The sequence below is a fragment of the Ursus americanus genome, chromosome 7 (genome assembly GCF_024610735.1).
Source record: "Ursus americanus isolate L20-20 chromosome 7, mUrsAme1.1.p, whole genome shotgun sequence".
Classification (NCBI taxonomy): Eukaryota; Metazoa; Chordata; class Mammalia; order Carnivora; family Ursidae; genus Ursus; species Ursus americanus.
The window spans coordinates 50,372,559-50,390,686 of record NC_142133.1 but is presented as its reverse complement, the minus strand read 5'-3'; the positions used below and the strand labels follow the sequence as shown (position 1 = coordinate 50,390,686).

Below are 18,128 nucleotides of genomic sequence, written 5' to 3'. Positions count from 1 at the left end.
AGTATGCCTCTCTTAACCCAAAGAGATCAATCAAGTGGATGAAAAGGTGGTAAGAATATTAAAGAGAGATTATATAGTGAGCTCTGAATCCTGAGAATACATCTGTGTCTCATCTTTATGGCCATGCAGTAGGCTTTATAAGCTCCAATTACTTTGATACAGAGTGGAAGTGTTACAAAGAGCAATGTCAAACACAATACACTAAAATTAGATATTACTAATAAAGTCAAAAAACAAAATGTCTTTTTGCTTTGTAATCCAAATACCTGCTATAAATAGCCTGTGGAACACAGGGGAAACAGATAAAAACTTCAGAATTTCGTGAAAATAATGATAAAATCTTGATGTGTAAGTACCAACAGGACATAGCTAAAGCAATTATCAGGAGAAAAATTAAGAGTATTATAGTAATAAATGCTAGAAAGTAGCAAATCAAAACAAAAACAAAAAGGAAGGACTTCTAATTAAATTACAAGCAGAACTTAATGAATTAAAATGAAAAACCACTAGTTAGTAAAAAAAGATCAATAATATATATAAATCATTGGCCAGACTAATCAAGAAAAAGGGGCACCTGGCTGGCTCAGTCGGTGGAACATGGGACTCTTCATCTTGGGGTGTGAGTTTGAGCTCCATGTTGGGTGAACTTAAGAAAAAAAGAAAAGAAAAAAGGGAAAAGCAAAAATAAAGTTCAGTATGTTGAAGCTAAGAACTTTCAAAACCATAAAGTCCCATCTTCTTTTTAACAGTCTTTCCTTTGTGTATCTTCTTTGGCAGATATATACTTTCAGCATTTTTCCTGAAAATCTTAACTAGATCACTAGACACAATTTCTACTTACCATATTACTGAATGTAGCTGTGTCGTGCAACTTTCTGCCACTGCATAATGAGATTTTCGTTTTTCTGGTTTTAATAAGATATCCCACTTTCCTTTAAGTTGCCTCAAAGGTCAGAATTTTACTAACAATCATACAAGGCAGTTTATTTATTTATTTATTTAAAGATTTATGTATTTGAGAGAGAGAGCACACACATGTGCACGAGTTGGGGGAGGGGAAGAGGCAGAGAGAGAATCCCAAGCAGACTGCCTGATGAGCATGGAGCCTGACACGGGGCTCGATCTCATGACCTATGAAATCATGACCCAAGAGGAAACCAAGAGTTGGTTGCCTAACCCACTTTTTAAATTATTATTATTTTTTGTATCTGTACACCCAATGTGGGGCTTGAATTCATGACCTGAAGATTAAGAGTTGCGTACTCCACCCACTGAGCTAGCCCGGCGCCCCTCATTTGAGGCAGTTTAGACTTTCACTAATACTCTCCTCAAAGTCCTTCCAGTTTCTATCCACTGCCTGTTTCCAAAAGCCCTCCTACCTTTTAGATATTTCTTATGGAAGCACAGCATTTCCAGACACCAAAATCTTATTAGTTAACTATTGCTGCACAACATTACCCCAAACTTAGAAGCTTAAAAGAACAGAAATTTATTTCCAGTTTTTGTGGGTCAGGAATCTGGGTGCAGCATAACCAGGTGATTCTGGCTCAGCTTTTCTCATGGGGTTGCAATCCTCTCAAGGCTTGACTGAGGGAGGATCCTTTTCCATGTTCACTCACGTGGCTCTTGGCAGGCCTCAGTTCCTAACCGTGTGGACCTCTCTACAGACTGCCTCAGTGTCCTCATGATGTTATCTGGCTTCGCCCAAAACAGGTGAACCATAAGTGAGAGAGAACAAGAGAGAGCACCCAAGATGAAAGCTATAGTCTTTTTTATAACCTAATCTTAGCAGTGATATACCATCTCTCCTGACCTATTCTATTTACTAGCTATTTTTAATGCAGTCCAGTGGCTAATTCAGGTTAATAATTACTCAACTTCTTTTTTTAAGATATTTATTTATTTATTTATTTATTTATTTATTTATTTATTTAAGAGAGAGAGAGAGAGAGAGCCTGTGTGAGAGCAGGGGGTGGGGCAGAAGGTGAAGGAGAGGCAATCTCGAGTAGACTTCTCGCTGAGCAAGGAACCCCATGTGGGGCTCAGTCTCACAACCCTGAGGTCATGACCGGAGCCAAAACCAAGAGTCGGACACTTAACCCTGACTGAGCCACCCAGGCACCCTGTCACATATATATATTTTTTGATAATAGTCTTCTTAATGGCTTCTTAAAGTCCGTATGTTTTCTTAGCCTCACTGTTTTGGAATAATCTTAAGAAACTTCTACCTTAAGCAGAACCTTCTCTTCTCTGGTGGTTTTTCAGTACAGTGTCTTCGTTTGAGCTTCTTAATCAAGTCTTATTCCTTTAGTGATCTTCAAGTGAAAATTTTCCTTTGAGCTGGAGCCGACTTCTGCTATTGACTCAGTAAACTTGGCTTTTAAATGGACAATGCTTTGAGGCGCCTGACCAGCTCAGTCCACAGAGCACATCTCTTGATCTCGGGGTCATGAGTTCAAGCCCTGCATTGGGCATGGAGCCTACTTAAAAAAAGAGAGAGTGAGAGAGAGAAATGGACAATATTTATTTCAAACCCTGACCAACAAATATTAGATAAGCTTGAAGCATTTCATAGCATAATTATAAAAAGATTTCTTCATATCACCTATCAAATCAGCAAAAACAGAAATAACACCACCAAAAAACTAAACCTGAGAACATTTAAGAACAAATGGAAGAAAAGTTTGTCTTTCTTAAAAGAGCCTGTAGGAATGGAGTAGAGGAAGACATCCTTCTACTGTGAAAATATCAGAGTTCAATTTAGTTCATCAAATTTTTACTGAGTCAGTATCTTCACTGATAAGAACTTAAGAATTCTTTAAAGAGAGTGCTTACCCTGAGAAGGTAATTATTTTGACTCAATGGAGATACGGTGACTTTTTTGGGGAAGTGCCTTCATACTTTAAATAGCTTACTCTTGATATTTACTAATCATTATTAGTTACTTGTGGTTTCCATTTCACTTTTGTTCGATTTTGTGGGTTGGATTTATATCACATTTATAATTTGGTGTGTTTGGGTATCTTTTAGCTTTAGGGTACTTATGCAAAAGAATAAGAATTCTAAAGCCATGTTAGGTAAAAGTAATTAATTCATACTCTACTTATGTTCTATGATCCTCTTTGAAGATCTAATTTTATTCTTTTAAGATTAACTTTAAGATCACTTTTGAGCATAGAGGGGCACAAGTCCTTGGACCACAGGGATGATGAAGAGAATGCTGCCATGAGGAAAAGATATAATTTTCCTCAGAAAATTTTAGAGAAGTTGTAGTGGTGGCTTTTGGAGCAACTATTTTTTGGTTAATACTTCAGAACCTACTAGCATATTACAGTCTATTGGTTGGCACTTCTGGCTGAAACAAGCCTATCTAGTTACTAAAGTTTCTTCCTTTTGCAAATATAACTATTTGTTTTTTCCTTTCTTTTAGCATAATTCTCCATCTAGTGATGATAGTTCAGACTACAGCCTTGATTCAGATGTCGAACATACAGAAAGTTCCCACAAAAAAAGAGCTGGTTTCTACAGGGATTATGACATTCCATTTTCTCAGGTATTGCCTTTTTTAAAAAAATGTGATCAAATATACATTAATATAAAATTTACCATTTTAACCATTTTTCAACATACAATTCAGTGGCATTAAGTATATTCACAATGTTGTGCAACCATCACCACTATCCATTTCTAGAACTTTTTCATCATCCCAAACAGAATCTGCGTACCCATCAAATGATAACACCCCACTTCTCCCTCCCCACCAGCCCCCGGTAACTGCTATTCTACTTTGTCTCTATGAATTTGCCTACTCTATAGGCATATAGGTGGAATCATACTATATTTGTCTTTTTCTGTCTGGCTTATTTCATTTATCATAATTTTTGAAGGTTCATCTGGCATGTATCAGAATTTCATTCCTTTTTAAGGCTGGATAATATTCCATCGTATGTGTGCACCATATTTTGTTTGTGTGGTCCTCTGTTGTTGGACGCATGGATTGCTTCCACCTTTTGACTATTGTGAATAATGCTGCTTATGTACATGGGTGGATGACATCTCTTCAAGACCCTGCTTTCAGTTCCTTGGAACATATACCTAAGACTGGAATTGCTGGGTCATATAGTAATCCTGTGTTTAATTTTCTGAGGAACTGCCAAGATGTTTCCCATAATAGCTACAATTTTACATTCCCACCACAATACATGAGGTTTTCCGGTTTCTCCATATCCTTGCCAAACTTGTTATTTTCTGAGGGGGTTTTTTGCTTTGTTTTGCTTTGGGTTTTATTTTATTTATTTATTTTATAATAGTCTTCCTAAAGGGTGTGAAATGACATTTCATTGTGGTTTTGAGGTATTGCCTTTTATTTATTGATTTTTAAGATTTTATTTATTTGAGAGAGAGAGAAAGTGAGAGAGCACAAGCAGGGGAAGGGTAGGGGTAGAAGCAGACTCCCCGTTGAGCAGGGAGCCCAACGTGGGACTCCATCCCACGACCTGTGCTGAAGGCAAATGCTTAACTGACTAAGCCACTCAGGTACCTCTTTTAAGGGTAAAATAAAATTTTCAGTTTTATTCTTTGCCTTCTGATATTTTGAAAAAACGTTTTATATTTTTCAGTATAGAAAAAGAGACTTATATAGATGCATGCTATAAATTTTACTTTGAAAATCATACATCATATATTAGATTGCTAGGGTTGTAACAAAATACTGCAGACTAGTGGTTTAAACAACAAAAGTTTATTTTCTAGTAGTCTGGTGGCTAGAAGTGCCAGATCAAGATGCCAACAGGGTTGGTATCCTTTGAGGACCATAAGGGAAAGATCTGTTTAGCCTTTTCTCCCAGGCTTGTAGATGGCTAGCGTCTTGCTGCTTTGTCCTCCAACGGTCATTCTGCTGTGCATGCACACCCCTGGTGTCTCTCTGTGTGTCCGATGCCCTCTTATAAGGACATCAGTCAGATTAGATCAGAGCCCACCCTAGCAACCTCATTTTAACTTCATCACCTCTTTAAAGGCCTGTCTCCAAATGCAGTTACATTCTGATCCCCCTATTGGGGGTTAGGGCTTTCACATATGAATTTTGTGACATCTACCTTTTTAAGTGCAGAAATTATTTGAAGTGTTTTAAATAGAAAAAAATTAAAACCACATGATATACTTTATATCTTTCTCAGACATGTTGTACTGTATAAACGGTCTTCAGTATAAATAGTATTTTGTGCTAGAAAAATCATGATGCTCTCAGGAACACTGGGGAATATTCAGATCAACCTGCACCTATCTGAAAAACCGCAAACTTTCTGAGTTCTGGTTTCTGCCAATCTGTCAATATGCTTGTGTACAGAGTTCCATTCGTTTTCCTAATTTGGTGTTCCTAATCTCTTGTGAGCTTAGAAAACAAAATACTGTGTGTGTTCGAGTTCTTTCATTGCCTTCTGTTTTTCTATTGCCTTCTTTATAGTTGAGGTTGCTCAGTAACTATTGAATAAATGAAGTTTATTATCATATCTTCTTTTAAAATTTGAAAAGAATTATACTCTAGTTAATAATTTTATTGAGTTAGGTGAATGTATTTGTATATTCAGTGTGTCTGCTGACTTTGGAGTAAATGGAGCTGCCATTTCTCAGAACATTGTAACAGCTATTCATTAGAATTATTTTTACTAATGACAAAATTTTTAAATATATCAAACACTGATGTGGTACCTAAATTTCATCATTTGCGGGTAGATTTATTTTTTAGAAATAATCAAAAGTGGGGCGCCTGGGTGGCTCAGTCGTTAAGCATCTGTCTTCGGCTCAGGTCATGATCCCAGCCCTCTGGGATTGAGCCCTGCATCGGGCTCCCTGCTCAGCAGGAAGCCTGCTTCTCCCTCTCCCACTCCCCCTGCTTGTGTTCCCTCTCTCGCTGCCTCTCTCTCTGTCTAATAAATAAATAAAATCTTAAAAAAAAAAAGAAATAATCAAAAGTTGTTTAGAGACTATTTCAAACAATCAAAAAATGCTCAGAATGATCATCACTATTTCAGATAGCAAAGCAGTTGAAAATACCAAATAATGAGATTTATAAGCTCTTGATTCATAAGCTGCCATAAAAGTTGTTCCAGAAGAGGAGGTATAGAATATTTTAAAACAGTGGCAGAAGTATTTTAATAAATATATAGCCTTATATGGGGGCTACTCTGAAGGACAAAATCAGTTGTATGTATACACATTACATTTGTTTTAACTGACTCATATTTTCTTAAACATTCTAGTTATTTATTGTCATTATACTATTATATATCGCTACAAATACAATGTAATTATTTTTGTTTCAAAAATTCAGTTAAAGAAATTAAGAAAAGAAAAGGGATGGTATTTTATATTTACCCACATTTCACTTCCAGTGCTCTTTGTTCCTTTGTGTAGATCTGAATTTCCATCTGGTATCATTTTTTTAAACCTAAAGTACTTAGTCTTTATTTAGCATTGTTTGTGGTGCAGTTTCACTGTCAATAAAATCTCTTAGCTTTTATATATTGGGAAACTGTTTGTTATTTTTAATAACTTTTAATTTTGTCGTAATGACTTGTAGAAAAGTTCCAAAAATGGTGCAAAGAATTCCTGTATATCTTTCACCCAGATTCCCAGAATGTTAACATTTTACTGCATATGCTTTGTTTTATCCTTTACCTTTCTTTTCTCCTCTTCTCTTTAGAGGACCTAATTTGCCGTTAAATCCATCTATTAAGTTCTTTTTTTTTTTTTTTAAAGAATTTATTTATTTATTTGACAGAGAGAGAGACAGCCAGCGAGAGAGGGAACACAAGCAGGGGGAGTAGGAGAGGAAGAAGCAGGCTCATAGCGGAGGAGCCTAATGTGGGGCTCGATCCCATAACGCCGGGATCACGCCCTGGGCCGAAGGCAGATGCTTAACCGCTGTGCCACCCAGGCGCCCCCATCTATTAAGTTCTTAATTCCCATGTTTGTATTTTTCAAACCTAGAAATTTAATTTTTTTTCAAATCTTCAGAGTAATTTTATAGTTCCCAGTTTGCTGCTAAAATTCTCATGTCATTTACTTGAAAATAACAAGCGCAGATATTTTAAAATCTGTGTCACGTGAATTTCAATAGCTGGAGTCTGTTTCTTTTTCTTTTCTTTTAAGATTTTATTTATTTATTTGACAGAGACAGCCAATGAGAGAGGGAGGGAACACAAGCAGGGGGAGTGGGAGAGGAAGAGGAAGAAGCAGGCTCATAGCGAGGAGCCTGACGTGGGGCTCGATCCCATAACACTGGGGTCACGCCTTCCTGAGCTGAAGGCAGACGCTTAACTGCTGTGCCACCCAGGCGCCCCTGGAGTCTCTTTCTATTACTGGTTGCTTTTAGCTGGTCCTCTTTCTGATCTTGTCTCCTCATATGACTAGGTTTTTTTGTTTGCTTTTTGTATTGTGTGCTGAGCATTGTGTTTGCAAAATATAGTGCATTTTGTAAAAATTATATGAGGCCTGGGATGATATTAATTTCCTCCAGAGAGGATTTTTACTTGCTCCTGACAAATTTTTAGTGACCTTTACAAACTTTATTCCAACTTCAGGGTTTGAAACTCTTCTTGGCCACCCAGATGATAGATTGGACTGTAGTCTCTGATCCATGTTTTGAGATTGACCCAAAATTGGTGGGTGGGGGTTACTAAGGCTTCTACTTTTTCTAGACTCTGGATTTCTCCTTTTGTTCCCATAGATTAAAGGGGTAGTCAGAAGTGCTTTTGAACCTTTCATTTGATTTTTCATGTCAGGCTGATGCTTTCAGAGCAAAAACCGCTCCAGATGCTGCTCATTTCTCATGATTTTCATCTCCTCCATGGATATTAATGGTCCAGTAATCCCTCACACATTTGATAGCTCTCTGATGTTTACAGTGGATTTAAAAAAATATTGTGTCTATCTTTTGTACATTTTTTAGGAGGAGAACTGATTGGAATTATTTAGTCTGCTAGGAGAAAAGAAATTTCAGTACCATTTCCTCCACATATGTTTTAGAGTTGACTCACTGAGATTAGAAAATACCCTAAGTACATCCTAAAAATCCTGTTTTCCTAGATAACAAATGTCTGCTGTATAACTTCTATAATTTAGGCCAAAAAGAGATGATAGTATTAACATCTAGCTACTAAATTTGAGGAGTTAGTATATCTTCCCTTTTCTTCATCCTTATTCAAAGGCTCCCATTCCCTTATTTCATGTTTATAGTGATCATTGTGGGACCAGTTTCCATTTTACAGAAACCAGTCTGTCCTGTAGGCCCTCTGGCCAGGAATCTAGCCTGATAATCAGTCAGCAAAGTGATTGGAGAAACTGTATCCTTTGGTAGAACTTACAGGCTTTTTCATTTCTGTTATATTCTTGCAGGAAGGCTTTAAAAAATACTTGCTAGATCCTTGCTGATGAATGCATTTTGTTCATTCCAAATGATGGACATGTGAAGCATGAGATATTCTCCTAGAGAACTGGGGCTGCTCCTGTAATGTCATCCATTTAGTGCTTCGTGAAACTAGCACTGCATGGGTGATGCCCAGACCCAAATATTAGAGTCTCTCACTGCAGAAGGAGCCCTGGGAGGAGGGGAGGTTTGCATCATTAGGGGGCTATTAGGAATATCCGCAGTTGGGAAAACTAGCTAGGGGAATAAATAGAAAGTTTAGGGGTAATTCTATTTTAAAAAGTAGGAATATGGAGATTATTTTTGTAAAAGCTATGAAAAATCAGAGAATTAAATTATTAAGAATTAAAAGGTTTGGGGGCACCTGGGTGACTCAGTTGGTTAAGCGTCTGCCTTCGGCTCAGGTCATGATCCGGGATCCTGTGATCGAGCCCTTCGTTGGGCTCTCTGCTTGGCTGGGAGCCCGCTTCTCCCTCTCCTTCTGCCTGCCGCTCTGCCTGCTTATGCTCTCTCTCTCTCTCTGTCAAATAAATAAATAAAATCTTTAAAAAAAAAGGAATTAAAAGTTTTGGGGGTGTATGGGTGTTTCAGTCAGTTAAGCATCCGACTCTTAATCTTAGCTCAGATCTTGATCCTCAGGGTTGTGAATTTAAGCCCCCCATTGGGCTCTATGCTGGGCATGGAGTCTGCTTAAAAAAAAAAAAGAATTAAAAGTTATAACAAGCATCTAATCTGCAGAGAAAAGTTCATACTCATTAAAGAGTGCTCTTTAGTCCTAGATTATTGAAATATATCCTTGAAGCATTAATAGAATCACATTTTTGGGGATTATTTGTTTTTTGGTATTGAGTTGATTAAGTTCTTTACATATTTTGGATGCTGACCCTTTATCAAATATGTCATTTGCAGATATATTCTCCCATTCAGTAGATTGGCTTTTAGTTTTGCTAGTTGTTTCCTTTGCTGAGCAGAAGCTTTTTATTTTGAGGTAGTCCCAATAGTTTATTTTTGCTTTTGTTTCCCCTGTCTCAAGAGACACATCTAGAAAGATGTACAGCCAATGTTGGGGAAATTACTACCTGTGGCCTCTTCTAGGATTTTTATGATTTCAGGTCTCACATTTAGGTCCTTAATCCATTGTGAGTTTGTTTTTGTGTATGGTGTAAGAAAGTGGTACAATTTCATTCTTTTGCATGTATCTGTCCAATTTTCCCAACACCATTTGTTGAAAAGACTTTTTCTTTTTTCTCTTTTAAAAAGATTATTTATTTATTTATTTATTTATTTATTTATTTATTTGAGAGAGAGAAAAAGCAGAATAAGCAGGAGAGAACACAGTGGGGGAGGAGGGTAGAGGGAGAGGGAGAAGTAGACTCCACACTGAGCAGGGAGCCCCAACATGGGGCTCGATCCGAGGACCCTGGGATCATGACCCGAGTCAAAGGCAGACACTTAACTGACTGAGCCACCCAGGTGCCCTGAGACTGTCTTTTTCCCATTACATATTCTTGCCTCCTTTGTCAAAGATTGATTGACCATATAATTGTGGGGCTATTTCTGGGCTTTCTATTCTGTCCTATTGATCTATGTGTCTGTTTTTGTGCTAGTACCATACTGTTTTGATTACTGCAGCTTTGTAATATAACTTGAAGTCTGGAATTGTGATACCTCCAGTTTTGTTTTTCTTTTTCAAGATTGTTTTGGCCTATTCGAAGTCTTTTGTGGGTCCATACAAATTTTAGGATTGTTTATTCTAGTTCTGTAAAAAATGCTGTTGGTATTTTGATAGGGATTGCATTAAATCTGTAGATTGCTTTGGGTAGTATAGACATTTTAACAATATTTGTTCTTCCAGTCTATGAGCATGGAATGTCTTTCCATTTGTTTGTGTCATCTTCAATTTTTTTTTTAAGATTTTATTTATATATTTCAGAGAGGGAAAGAGAGAGAAAGAGAGTACAAGCATGAGTGGGAGGAGAGGGGAAAACTGACTCCTTGCTGAGCAGAGAGCCCAATGTAGGGTTGATCCCAGAATGCTGGGATCATGACCTGAGCCCAAGGCAGACCCTTAACCATCTGAGTCACCCAGGCACCCCTCCTCTTCCATTTCTTTCATCAGTGTTTTATAGTTTTCATAGTACAGATTTTCACCTCTTTGGTTAAGTTTATTCCTAGGTATTTTATTATTTTTGGTGCAACTGTAAATGGGATTGTTTTCTTAATTTCTCTTTCTGCTGCTTCATTATTAGTGTATAAAAATCCAGCAAATTTCTGTATACTGATTTTGTAGGCTCTGTGACCTTACTGAATACATTTATCAATTCTAGTAGTTTTTTGTGGAGTCATTAGGGCTTTCTCTGTATAGTATCATGTCATCTGCAAATAGTGAAAATTTTACTTCTTCCTTAACCAATTTTGATGCCTTTTATTCCTTTCTCTTGTCTGATTGCTGTGGCTAGGACTTCCAGTACTATGTTGAATAAAAGAGGTGAGAGTTGACATCCTTGTCTTGATCCTGACCTTAGGGGGAAGCTCTCAGTTTTTCCCCATAGAGTATGATGTTAGCTATGGGTTTTTCATATAAGGCCTTTATTATGTTGAGGTATGTTCCTTCTAAACCTACTTTGCTGAGGATTTTTTTTTTTAAGATTTTATTTATTTATTTGACAGAGACAGCCAGCAAGAGAGGGAACACAAGCAGGGGGAGTGGGAGAGGAAGAAGCAGGCTCCCAGCAGAGGAGCCTGATGTGAGGCTCGATCCCAGAACGCTGCCCTGAGCTGAAGGCAGACGCTTAACAACTGTGCCACCCAGGCACCCCTTTGCTGAGGATTTTTATCACAAATGGATGTTATACTCTGTTAAATGTTTTTTCTTTAACTATTGAAATGATCATATGGTTTTTATCCTTTCTCTTATTGATGTGATGTATCACATTGATTGATTTGTGAATATTGAACCACCTTTGCAGCCTAAGAATAAATCCCACTTGAACATCATGAATGATATTTTTAATGTATTGTTGGATTTGGTTTGCTAATATTTTGTTGAGGATTTTTGCATATATGTTAATCAGAGATATTGGCCTATAGTTTTCTGTTTTGGTGGTGTCTTTATCTGATTTTGGAATCAGGGTAATGCTGGCCTCATAGAATGAATTTGCAAGTTTTTCTTCCTCTCCTATTTTTTGGAAAAGTTGGAGGAGAATAGGTATTAACTCTTCTTTAAATGTTTGGTAGAATTCACCTGTGAAACCATTTGGGTCCTGAGCTTTTGTTTTTGGGAGTTTTTTGATTACTGAATCAATTTCATTGCTAGTAATCAGTCTGTTCAAATTTTCTATTTCTTCCTGATCAGTTTTGGTAGGTTTGTGTTTCTAGGAGTTTATCCATTTCTTCTAGGTTGTCCAGTTATTGGCATATTTTTCATAATATTCTCTTACAGTCTGTTGTGTTTCTGTGGTATTGGTTGTTATTTCACCTCTTTTGTTTCTGATTTTGTTTGAGTCCTCTTTTTTTTTTTTTTTTTATGAGTTGGACTAGAGATTTAGTCAATTTTGTTGTCTTTTCAAAGAACCAGTTCCTGGTTTCATTGATCTGTTCTATTGCTTTTTTAGTTTCCCATATCATTTATTTCTCCTCTAATCTTTATTATTTCCTTCCTTCTGCTGATTTTTGGTTTTGTTTGTTCTTTTTCTGACTCCTTTAGGTATAAGGTTAGGTTATTGAGATTTTTTTTCTTCTTGAGGTAGGCTTGTATTGCTTTAAATTTCCCTTTTAGAACTGCTTTTGCTGCATCCCAAAGATTTTGGACTGTTGTGTTTTTATTTTCACTTGTCTCCATGTATTTTTTTAATTTCTTCTTTGATTTCTTCATTGACCCACTCATTGTTTAGTAGCACGTTACTTAACCTCCATGTATTTGTGCTCTTTCCAGATTTTTTTCTTGTGATTAATTTCTAGTTTCATTGTGTTGTGGTCAGAAGAGATGCATGGTATAACTTCAATCTTTTTTAATTTGTTGAGACTTGTTTTGTGATCTAATATGTGATCTATTCTGGAGAGTGTACCATGTGCACTTGAAAAGAATGTGTATTCTGTTTTAGGATGGAATGTTCTGAGTATATCTATTAAATCCATCTGGTCTAGTGTATCATGGAATCACATTTTTTTTAAAAGATTTTATTTATTTATTTGAGAGAGAAAGAGCACATGCAGGGGAAGCAGCAGGCAGAGGGAGAGGGAGAAGCAGGCTCCCTAATGAGCAGGGAGCATGATGAGGGACTTGATCCGAGGACTCCAGGATTATGACTGGGCTGAAGACAGACGTTTAACAGACTGAGCCACCCAGGCGCCCCTGGAATCACATTTTTTAATAAAAAGAAAAGTTGGTACCATCCAGCTAATTAATCAATCTTCGCCTTAGTCTAAGCAATTACCTTTTATTTTATTTTCATAGTGTTTTTATTAAAAATGTCAGAAACACTGCCTTTTGCCTACAATTATAAATCCCCTTCTGAATTTCTGAAGTGCTAGATGAGAACAGTTGATTTTAGAAAAAACAAACAACAAAAAAAAAATCTCTAAAACACTGCTTAAAACAAGTCAGAAATCTAATACAATGTCTTTAAAATTTAAAATTGATGAGCTAACTGATTTTCTTGATATATTTAGTTAAGTACTTTTTTCTCTGTTTTATAATTTCAGAAAAGATCCTAACATTTCCCTGCAATTTATTAAAAACACATAGTCTCATGTTGGTAATCTACCACGGCAGACAGTATTTTTATATTGTATTTAAAATGTACTAAGCTAAAGATGAATCATGGTCTGGGTTTTTCTAGATTTTCAAATTGTAATTAGGTGCATTTTTTCTTCCTTTCTTTTAAAAACAATTGACAGAAGAGATGACTGAACTAATATAAATATTTTAGTGACTAGAGATAGAATTGAATACTATCATTAAATAAAATTGTAGGACTAGGGGTGCCTGGGTGTCTCAGTTGGTTAAGTGTCCGGGTCTTGACCTCAGGATTGTAAGTTCAAGCCCCGCATTAGGCTCCATGCTGCTTTAAAAAAAATTGTAGGACTAAAGTCTATTCTTAGTTTTCATATGCTTTAGTAAAATAAATTATTAATAAAATTAATGTATATTATAAGTATTTCCTAATGAGCAATTTTTTCACTAGATGTTTTTAACTTTTAGGGAAATCCTTGTTAGACCTCAGATATAAACATTTCCTTTTTCTGAAATTTCCACACATTTTTTTTATTAGGTATAATATGCTTAAACTTGTCATTTGGGACAGTATTAGGAGAATATATATTTTCTTCCACCTCAAACTATTTTACTATATTTTCCATATTTTCAAAAATACTTTAAAGTTTTTGGAAAAGGAATACATGTATAATGGTGTGGATTTTTAAGTATACTTTTGTGTACAAATATTGAGACATGGGAGATGGAAAACAAAAACTGAACAAAACACACTCACCAGCAAGATCTATGAACTTTATAATGTTTAATAAATACCAGAGTAGCACTTAGCTTTTTGAACTTAGTTTAAAATACTGTCATAGACAAGTACTAACCAAGAGTCAGAACTACAACTATCTTTTCCCCTTCTTTCTCTAAATTTCTGAGGGAAAAAGGATGTCCTGTGTTACTATCAATTCATCTATTTAACTGAAAAATCCTGATAACAATTGTCTATTTTCACTTAGCATGGACATTTATCAGGAAGCTACATGACATCAAAGAAGAGTCAACATAACAAAAAATTTAAAAGTAAAGAATATGATGAGTACAGTACGTACAGTGATGACAACTTCGGTACCTACAGTCAGGAAACAGAGGAAGATTTTGCCAGTCAGCTGAAACAATACAGACAAGCTAAAGAAACTTCAACTACTGCTTTAGGATCATCATTTTCTAAAGAACCAGGGAAAAAACAAAGAATGAAAGTTCAGCAAGGTAAGTGTGAAATTGTCAGTCTGTCTTTGAGTATGAGAACCTTATTACAACAGGTAGCTATGGAGTAACAACCTAAATTTCTCAGCCCTTTCTCAAGATCAGCTTATTCCCATGGTTCCTGAATTTGTTTTTATTTTATAGACTTTGAGAACAAATATATTTTTATATAAATATATATATTTATATAAATATATATATTTATTTTATAGACTTTGAGACTGCAAATATTTCAGTCTCCATGGTATCTTAATATTTGAATTAGAAAGATATGTTAATATTTTTAAAGCATATAAAAATGTGAAACAACTTTCCCATTATGTTTTTTCCCTTTCCTTGTATAATGATATCAGTATACTGAAAAAATGGCTTACCTTTTTCAGTTGTTTCTGTTACTCTATGCATTGCTTTATATTTTAGACATGTACAGACAGAATTCTGAGGAGTTATTCTTTTGTTAGACTTTAAAAGATGGTGATCATCTTTGCTGTGCAAATGTACTTATATTTAGGATTATGGGTATCCTTCAAGATTGGAAATAAAAACAAACTAAAGAAATTTCTGGAGTGATCATCACTTCATCTGCTGTATCGAGGCACATGATCCCTGGAGAGGCCAGGGCAAGTTGCCATAGAAACTGTGGGTCACATAAAAGTCAAATCAACCTTATGAATTGTCCCCTCAATGTCTGCTTCAAGAAAACTGGAGCAAGATGAGGCTGAGATGAAGAAATTAGCCCCAAACCCAATGTTGCTATACTTTCTATATTGTTGAAAAAAGGAATCAGTTATGAGCAAATGTGATTATTTTTGTGACTTTATTTTTTTCTTGATTTCTTAGCAAAATTCCTTTGAAAAATATGAACCCAGGCTTTGCTGACCTAAAAAGGAAAGGCATTTGTCTGTGCATATGCTATTGTAATTAGTAAGTTTGTTCCTGAAGTCTAGACATAGTGGTGTCAGGAATCATTCCACTTGGGGAATAAGGGAACATAGAGAGGTTTTGCTCATCCATTCCCACCTGGGGTTTTCCCTTTCAAGCTCTTCCTGTTTGTTCTGTTAAAGAATTGAGTATTCTTTTATTTTTGGTATTCATTTTCCCCCCTTAGTTATGAAAGTAATATATGGTCAAATGCAGAAAACTTTTTCTATGTGTGGAAACAATAACCCAACAAAGATCAAAGATAAAACAAAAGTAATTTGGATCCTTACACGCAGAAATAATTACTATAAATAGTTTTGGTGTACATTCTTCCAGAATTTTTCTGACAATTATTTTTAGCAAAGAACTATGCGTACTGTTTAACTTGTTTTTTCCCTTAACTATGAATTGTATCTCAGTCATTCTTATGTTAATGAGTAGCTTTTAATGCCAACATTGTATTCAATTAAATAGATATACCATAATTTGTCAACAGATTCTTAGGTTTGTGTAATCACTTGAGATTTAAGTTGCACCCAGTTTTTTCTTTTAATTCTGTGATTAACCCTGTGTATTTATACCTGTGTCAAAGAACATCTTCACAGTATTTTTTTCTCAAGAATAAATTCTGAAATGCAGAATTAAATCAAAAGATATAGCCACACATTTGAAGATTTTTGATCCACATACCAGGTTGATTTCCAAAAAGTTGGTAGACCAATTTATAACACCCCCACCAGTATGTGGAAATGCCAATTTCTCCAAATCCCTACCAATACTATTCTTTGAGGTAAAAATTGATATGTTATTTTAAAATTTTTAATTTCTCTGATTTCTTTTAATAAAGTAAAACATTTTTTCATATATTTATCTGCTGTTTTGTAGATTTAAGATCACTTAATATGTAAGAAAATGTATTAGTTGAATGTGACTTTGGTAAAATGAGAAATGACTCTGTATAGTAACTTACTATCCTAATACATAATTTTTGCAATTGCAGATACTTTTAAATGCCAAGTTTTTTAAAAGTAAAAGACAGGTATAAATTTTACTTGAAAATACATGTGATACCTACTCAGAATTATCACTAGAAACTCAGTTTGGTCAAATTAACCACTAATACCTACAATGTCTTCCTTAAGGATGAATATAATATTTAATTCTCTTAAAAACAGAAAGGATTGTTATTTCTTATTCTGAGGAAAATTGAAAAGAACAAAACTAGCTTTGACTTCTGTAGCCATGTGTATTCTTGTGCCCTGCCCTCCCAATAGCCCTTAAAAAAAAAAAAAAGAATGAGAAGCACTACCTGGAAAGTAAGATGTAAAGCTATAATTAATTTTTTTCATTGACTCTAGAAAGGAAGAAAAAGAATGCACTGTATATTATAGACTATTTGAAATATGCTGTTCCCTATAAACTAATAGATTGACGGGTGTGTTGTTTTTCTATGATATTTGAAGTACATTTTAACTCTTTTAGGTATTGAACAGAGGGTTAAAAGTTTTAATGTTGGTCGTGGACGTGGTTTGCCGAAGAAAATCAAACGCAAAGACCGTGGGGGAAGAACCAATAAAGGGCCTAATATTTTTTCAGGAATGGATGACTATCAAGAGGTACTGAGAATTTATAGATAATGAGGAGAGCTTTTCCATCTTTTAACCTGTTTGGCCGCAAAGAAGGCATCGTGATTTTAATGCTACTTTCCTAGTAAATGAAAATTTTCCAGCTAAGATCAAAAGAGTATAAATAGATTCTAAAAAAAAAATTAAAAGAATTGTTTTAATTAGTCAAGAAACTGTATAGAGATGCAAATTTAGGTGACCTTGAAATAAAATTAATGTGTTCGAAAGCACCTCAAAATAAAAGTTGTATGTCAGAAAGCAGAAATGTGACTCTAGTAGTTCTCTGTTGTACTTTTTGTTCCTAGGAGTCATCTTCCCCAGATGCAAAGGGCAGTGTAATGCTAGTAGCTCAATATGAAGCATCACTAATAAGAAGGGACATACTATAGTAGTAAATGAACTTATTAGAACTGAAAGCATTGAAAGAGAAGAAAAGGCAATATAAATGGTTGGAAAGGTGAACTTGTGTACCTTGTGTATAGTAGATATTGAATAAATATATGTTAATTGAATTTTGAACATGTACATTGCAGCCTTGTTGCCACTCTTGGGATTAAAGTGGTCCAAATCCAGTTTTCTGCCACTGTTCCAGTAAGATTGATTGAATTATATAGAGCAAGGGTAGGTTATTAAAAGCTACAACCTTGAGTGAGAGCAAAGGGATAGCAATATATTGTAATTTGAAAATGCTTGGTTTTCTCATGTCTGGGTTTAAAGATAAGGGGCAAAGATTTCTTAATATGTACTCCTTAGTATACTGTTTAGGGAGATGTTAATAAGTATGACCTAAAAAAAGAAGTTCAGGCCCAAATAAATTTGTGAAACCCAGCACATTCCAGTCTACTCTTGGGGATTCTCAGTAGACATTAATGTATTAAAGACTTCTTGCAACTTAGGTATAGAAAGCCTGTTTTACTTTGTTCAATCCATTGTTTTCGTATTTTACTTGGCCCGGAACATCTCCCCCACCCCTTCCCAATTTATTAACATTCATTGAGCCACTCACTGTTCCACTCAATAGCAGCTGTGGAAACAAGCTTAGAATTTCTGAGTGATTGTAACCTGCCTGTTCATTTTCCTACACTCTAGAATGTGCTGCTTTCCCTAGACCAAGTTAATATGAATGCTGTCTGAAAGTAAGCTTTCTCCTATATCCAATAGGTACACACTATGCTTGGAAAAAAAA

The 18,128-nt window shown here is 35.5% G+C and overlaps 1 protein-coding gene across 4 annotated transcripts in view; it reads left to right on the top strand.

Moving 5' to 3' along the window:
- Window positions 1-18,128, top strand: part of ZC3H6 (zinc finger CCCH-type containing 6) — a 60,826-nt gene that overhangs the window by 28,421 nt on the left and 14,277 nt on the right. For 3 of the 4 annotated variants that reach the window (XM_087863667.1, XM_087863668.1, XM_087863669.1), the window contains 2 exons: window positions 14,150-14,399; window positions 16,800-16,933. In XM_087863667.1, the coding sequence (XP_087719793.1) occupies window positions 14,150-14,399; window positions 16,800-16,933 (384 nt within the window). Of the gene's footprint in view, window positions 1-3,430; window positions 3,554-14,149; window positions 14,400-16,799; window positions 16,934-18,128 lie in introns of all 4 variants that reach the window. The other variant, XM_087863666.1, reaches the window with a different exon arrangement.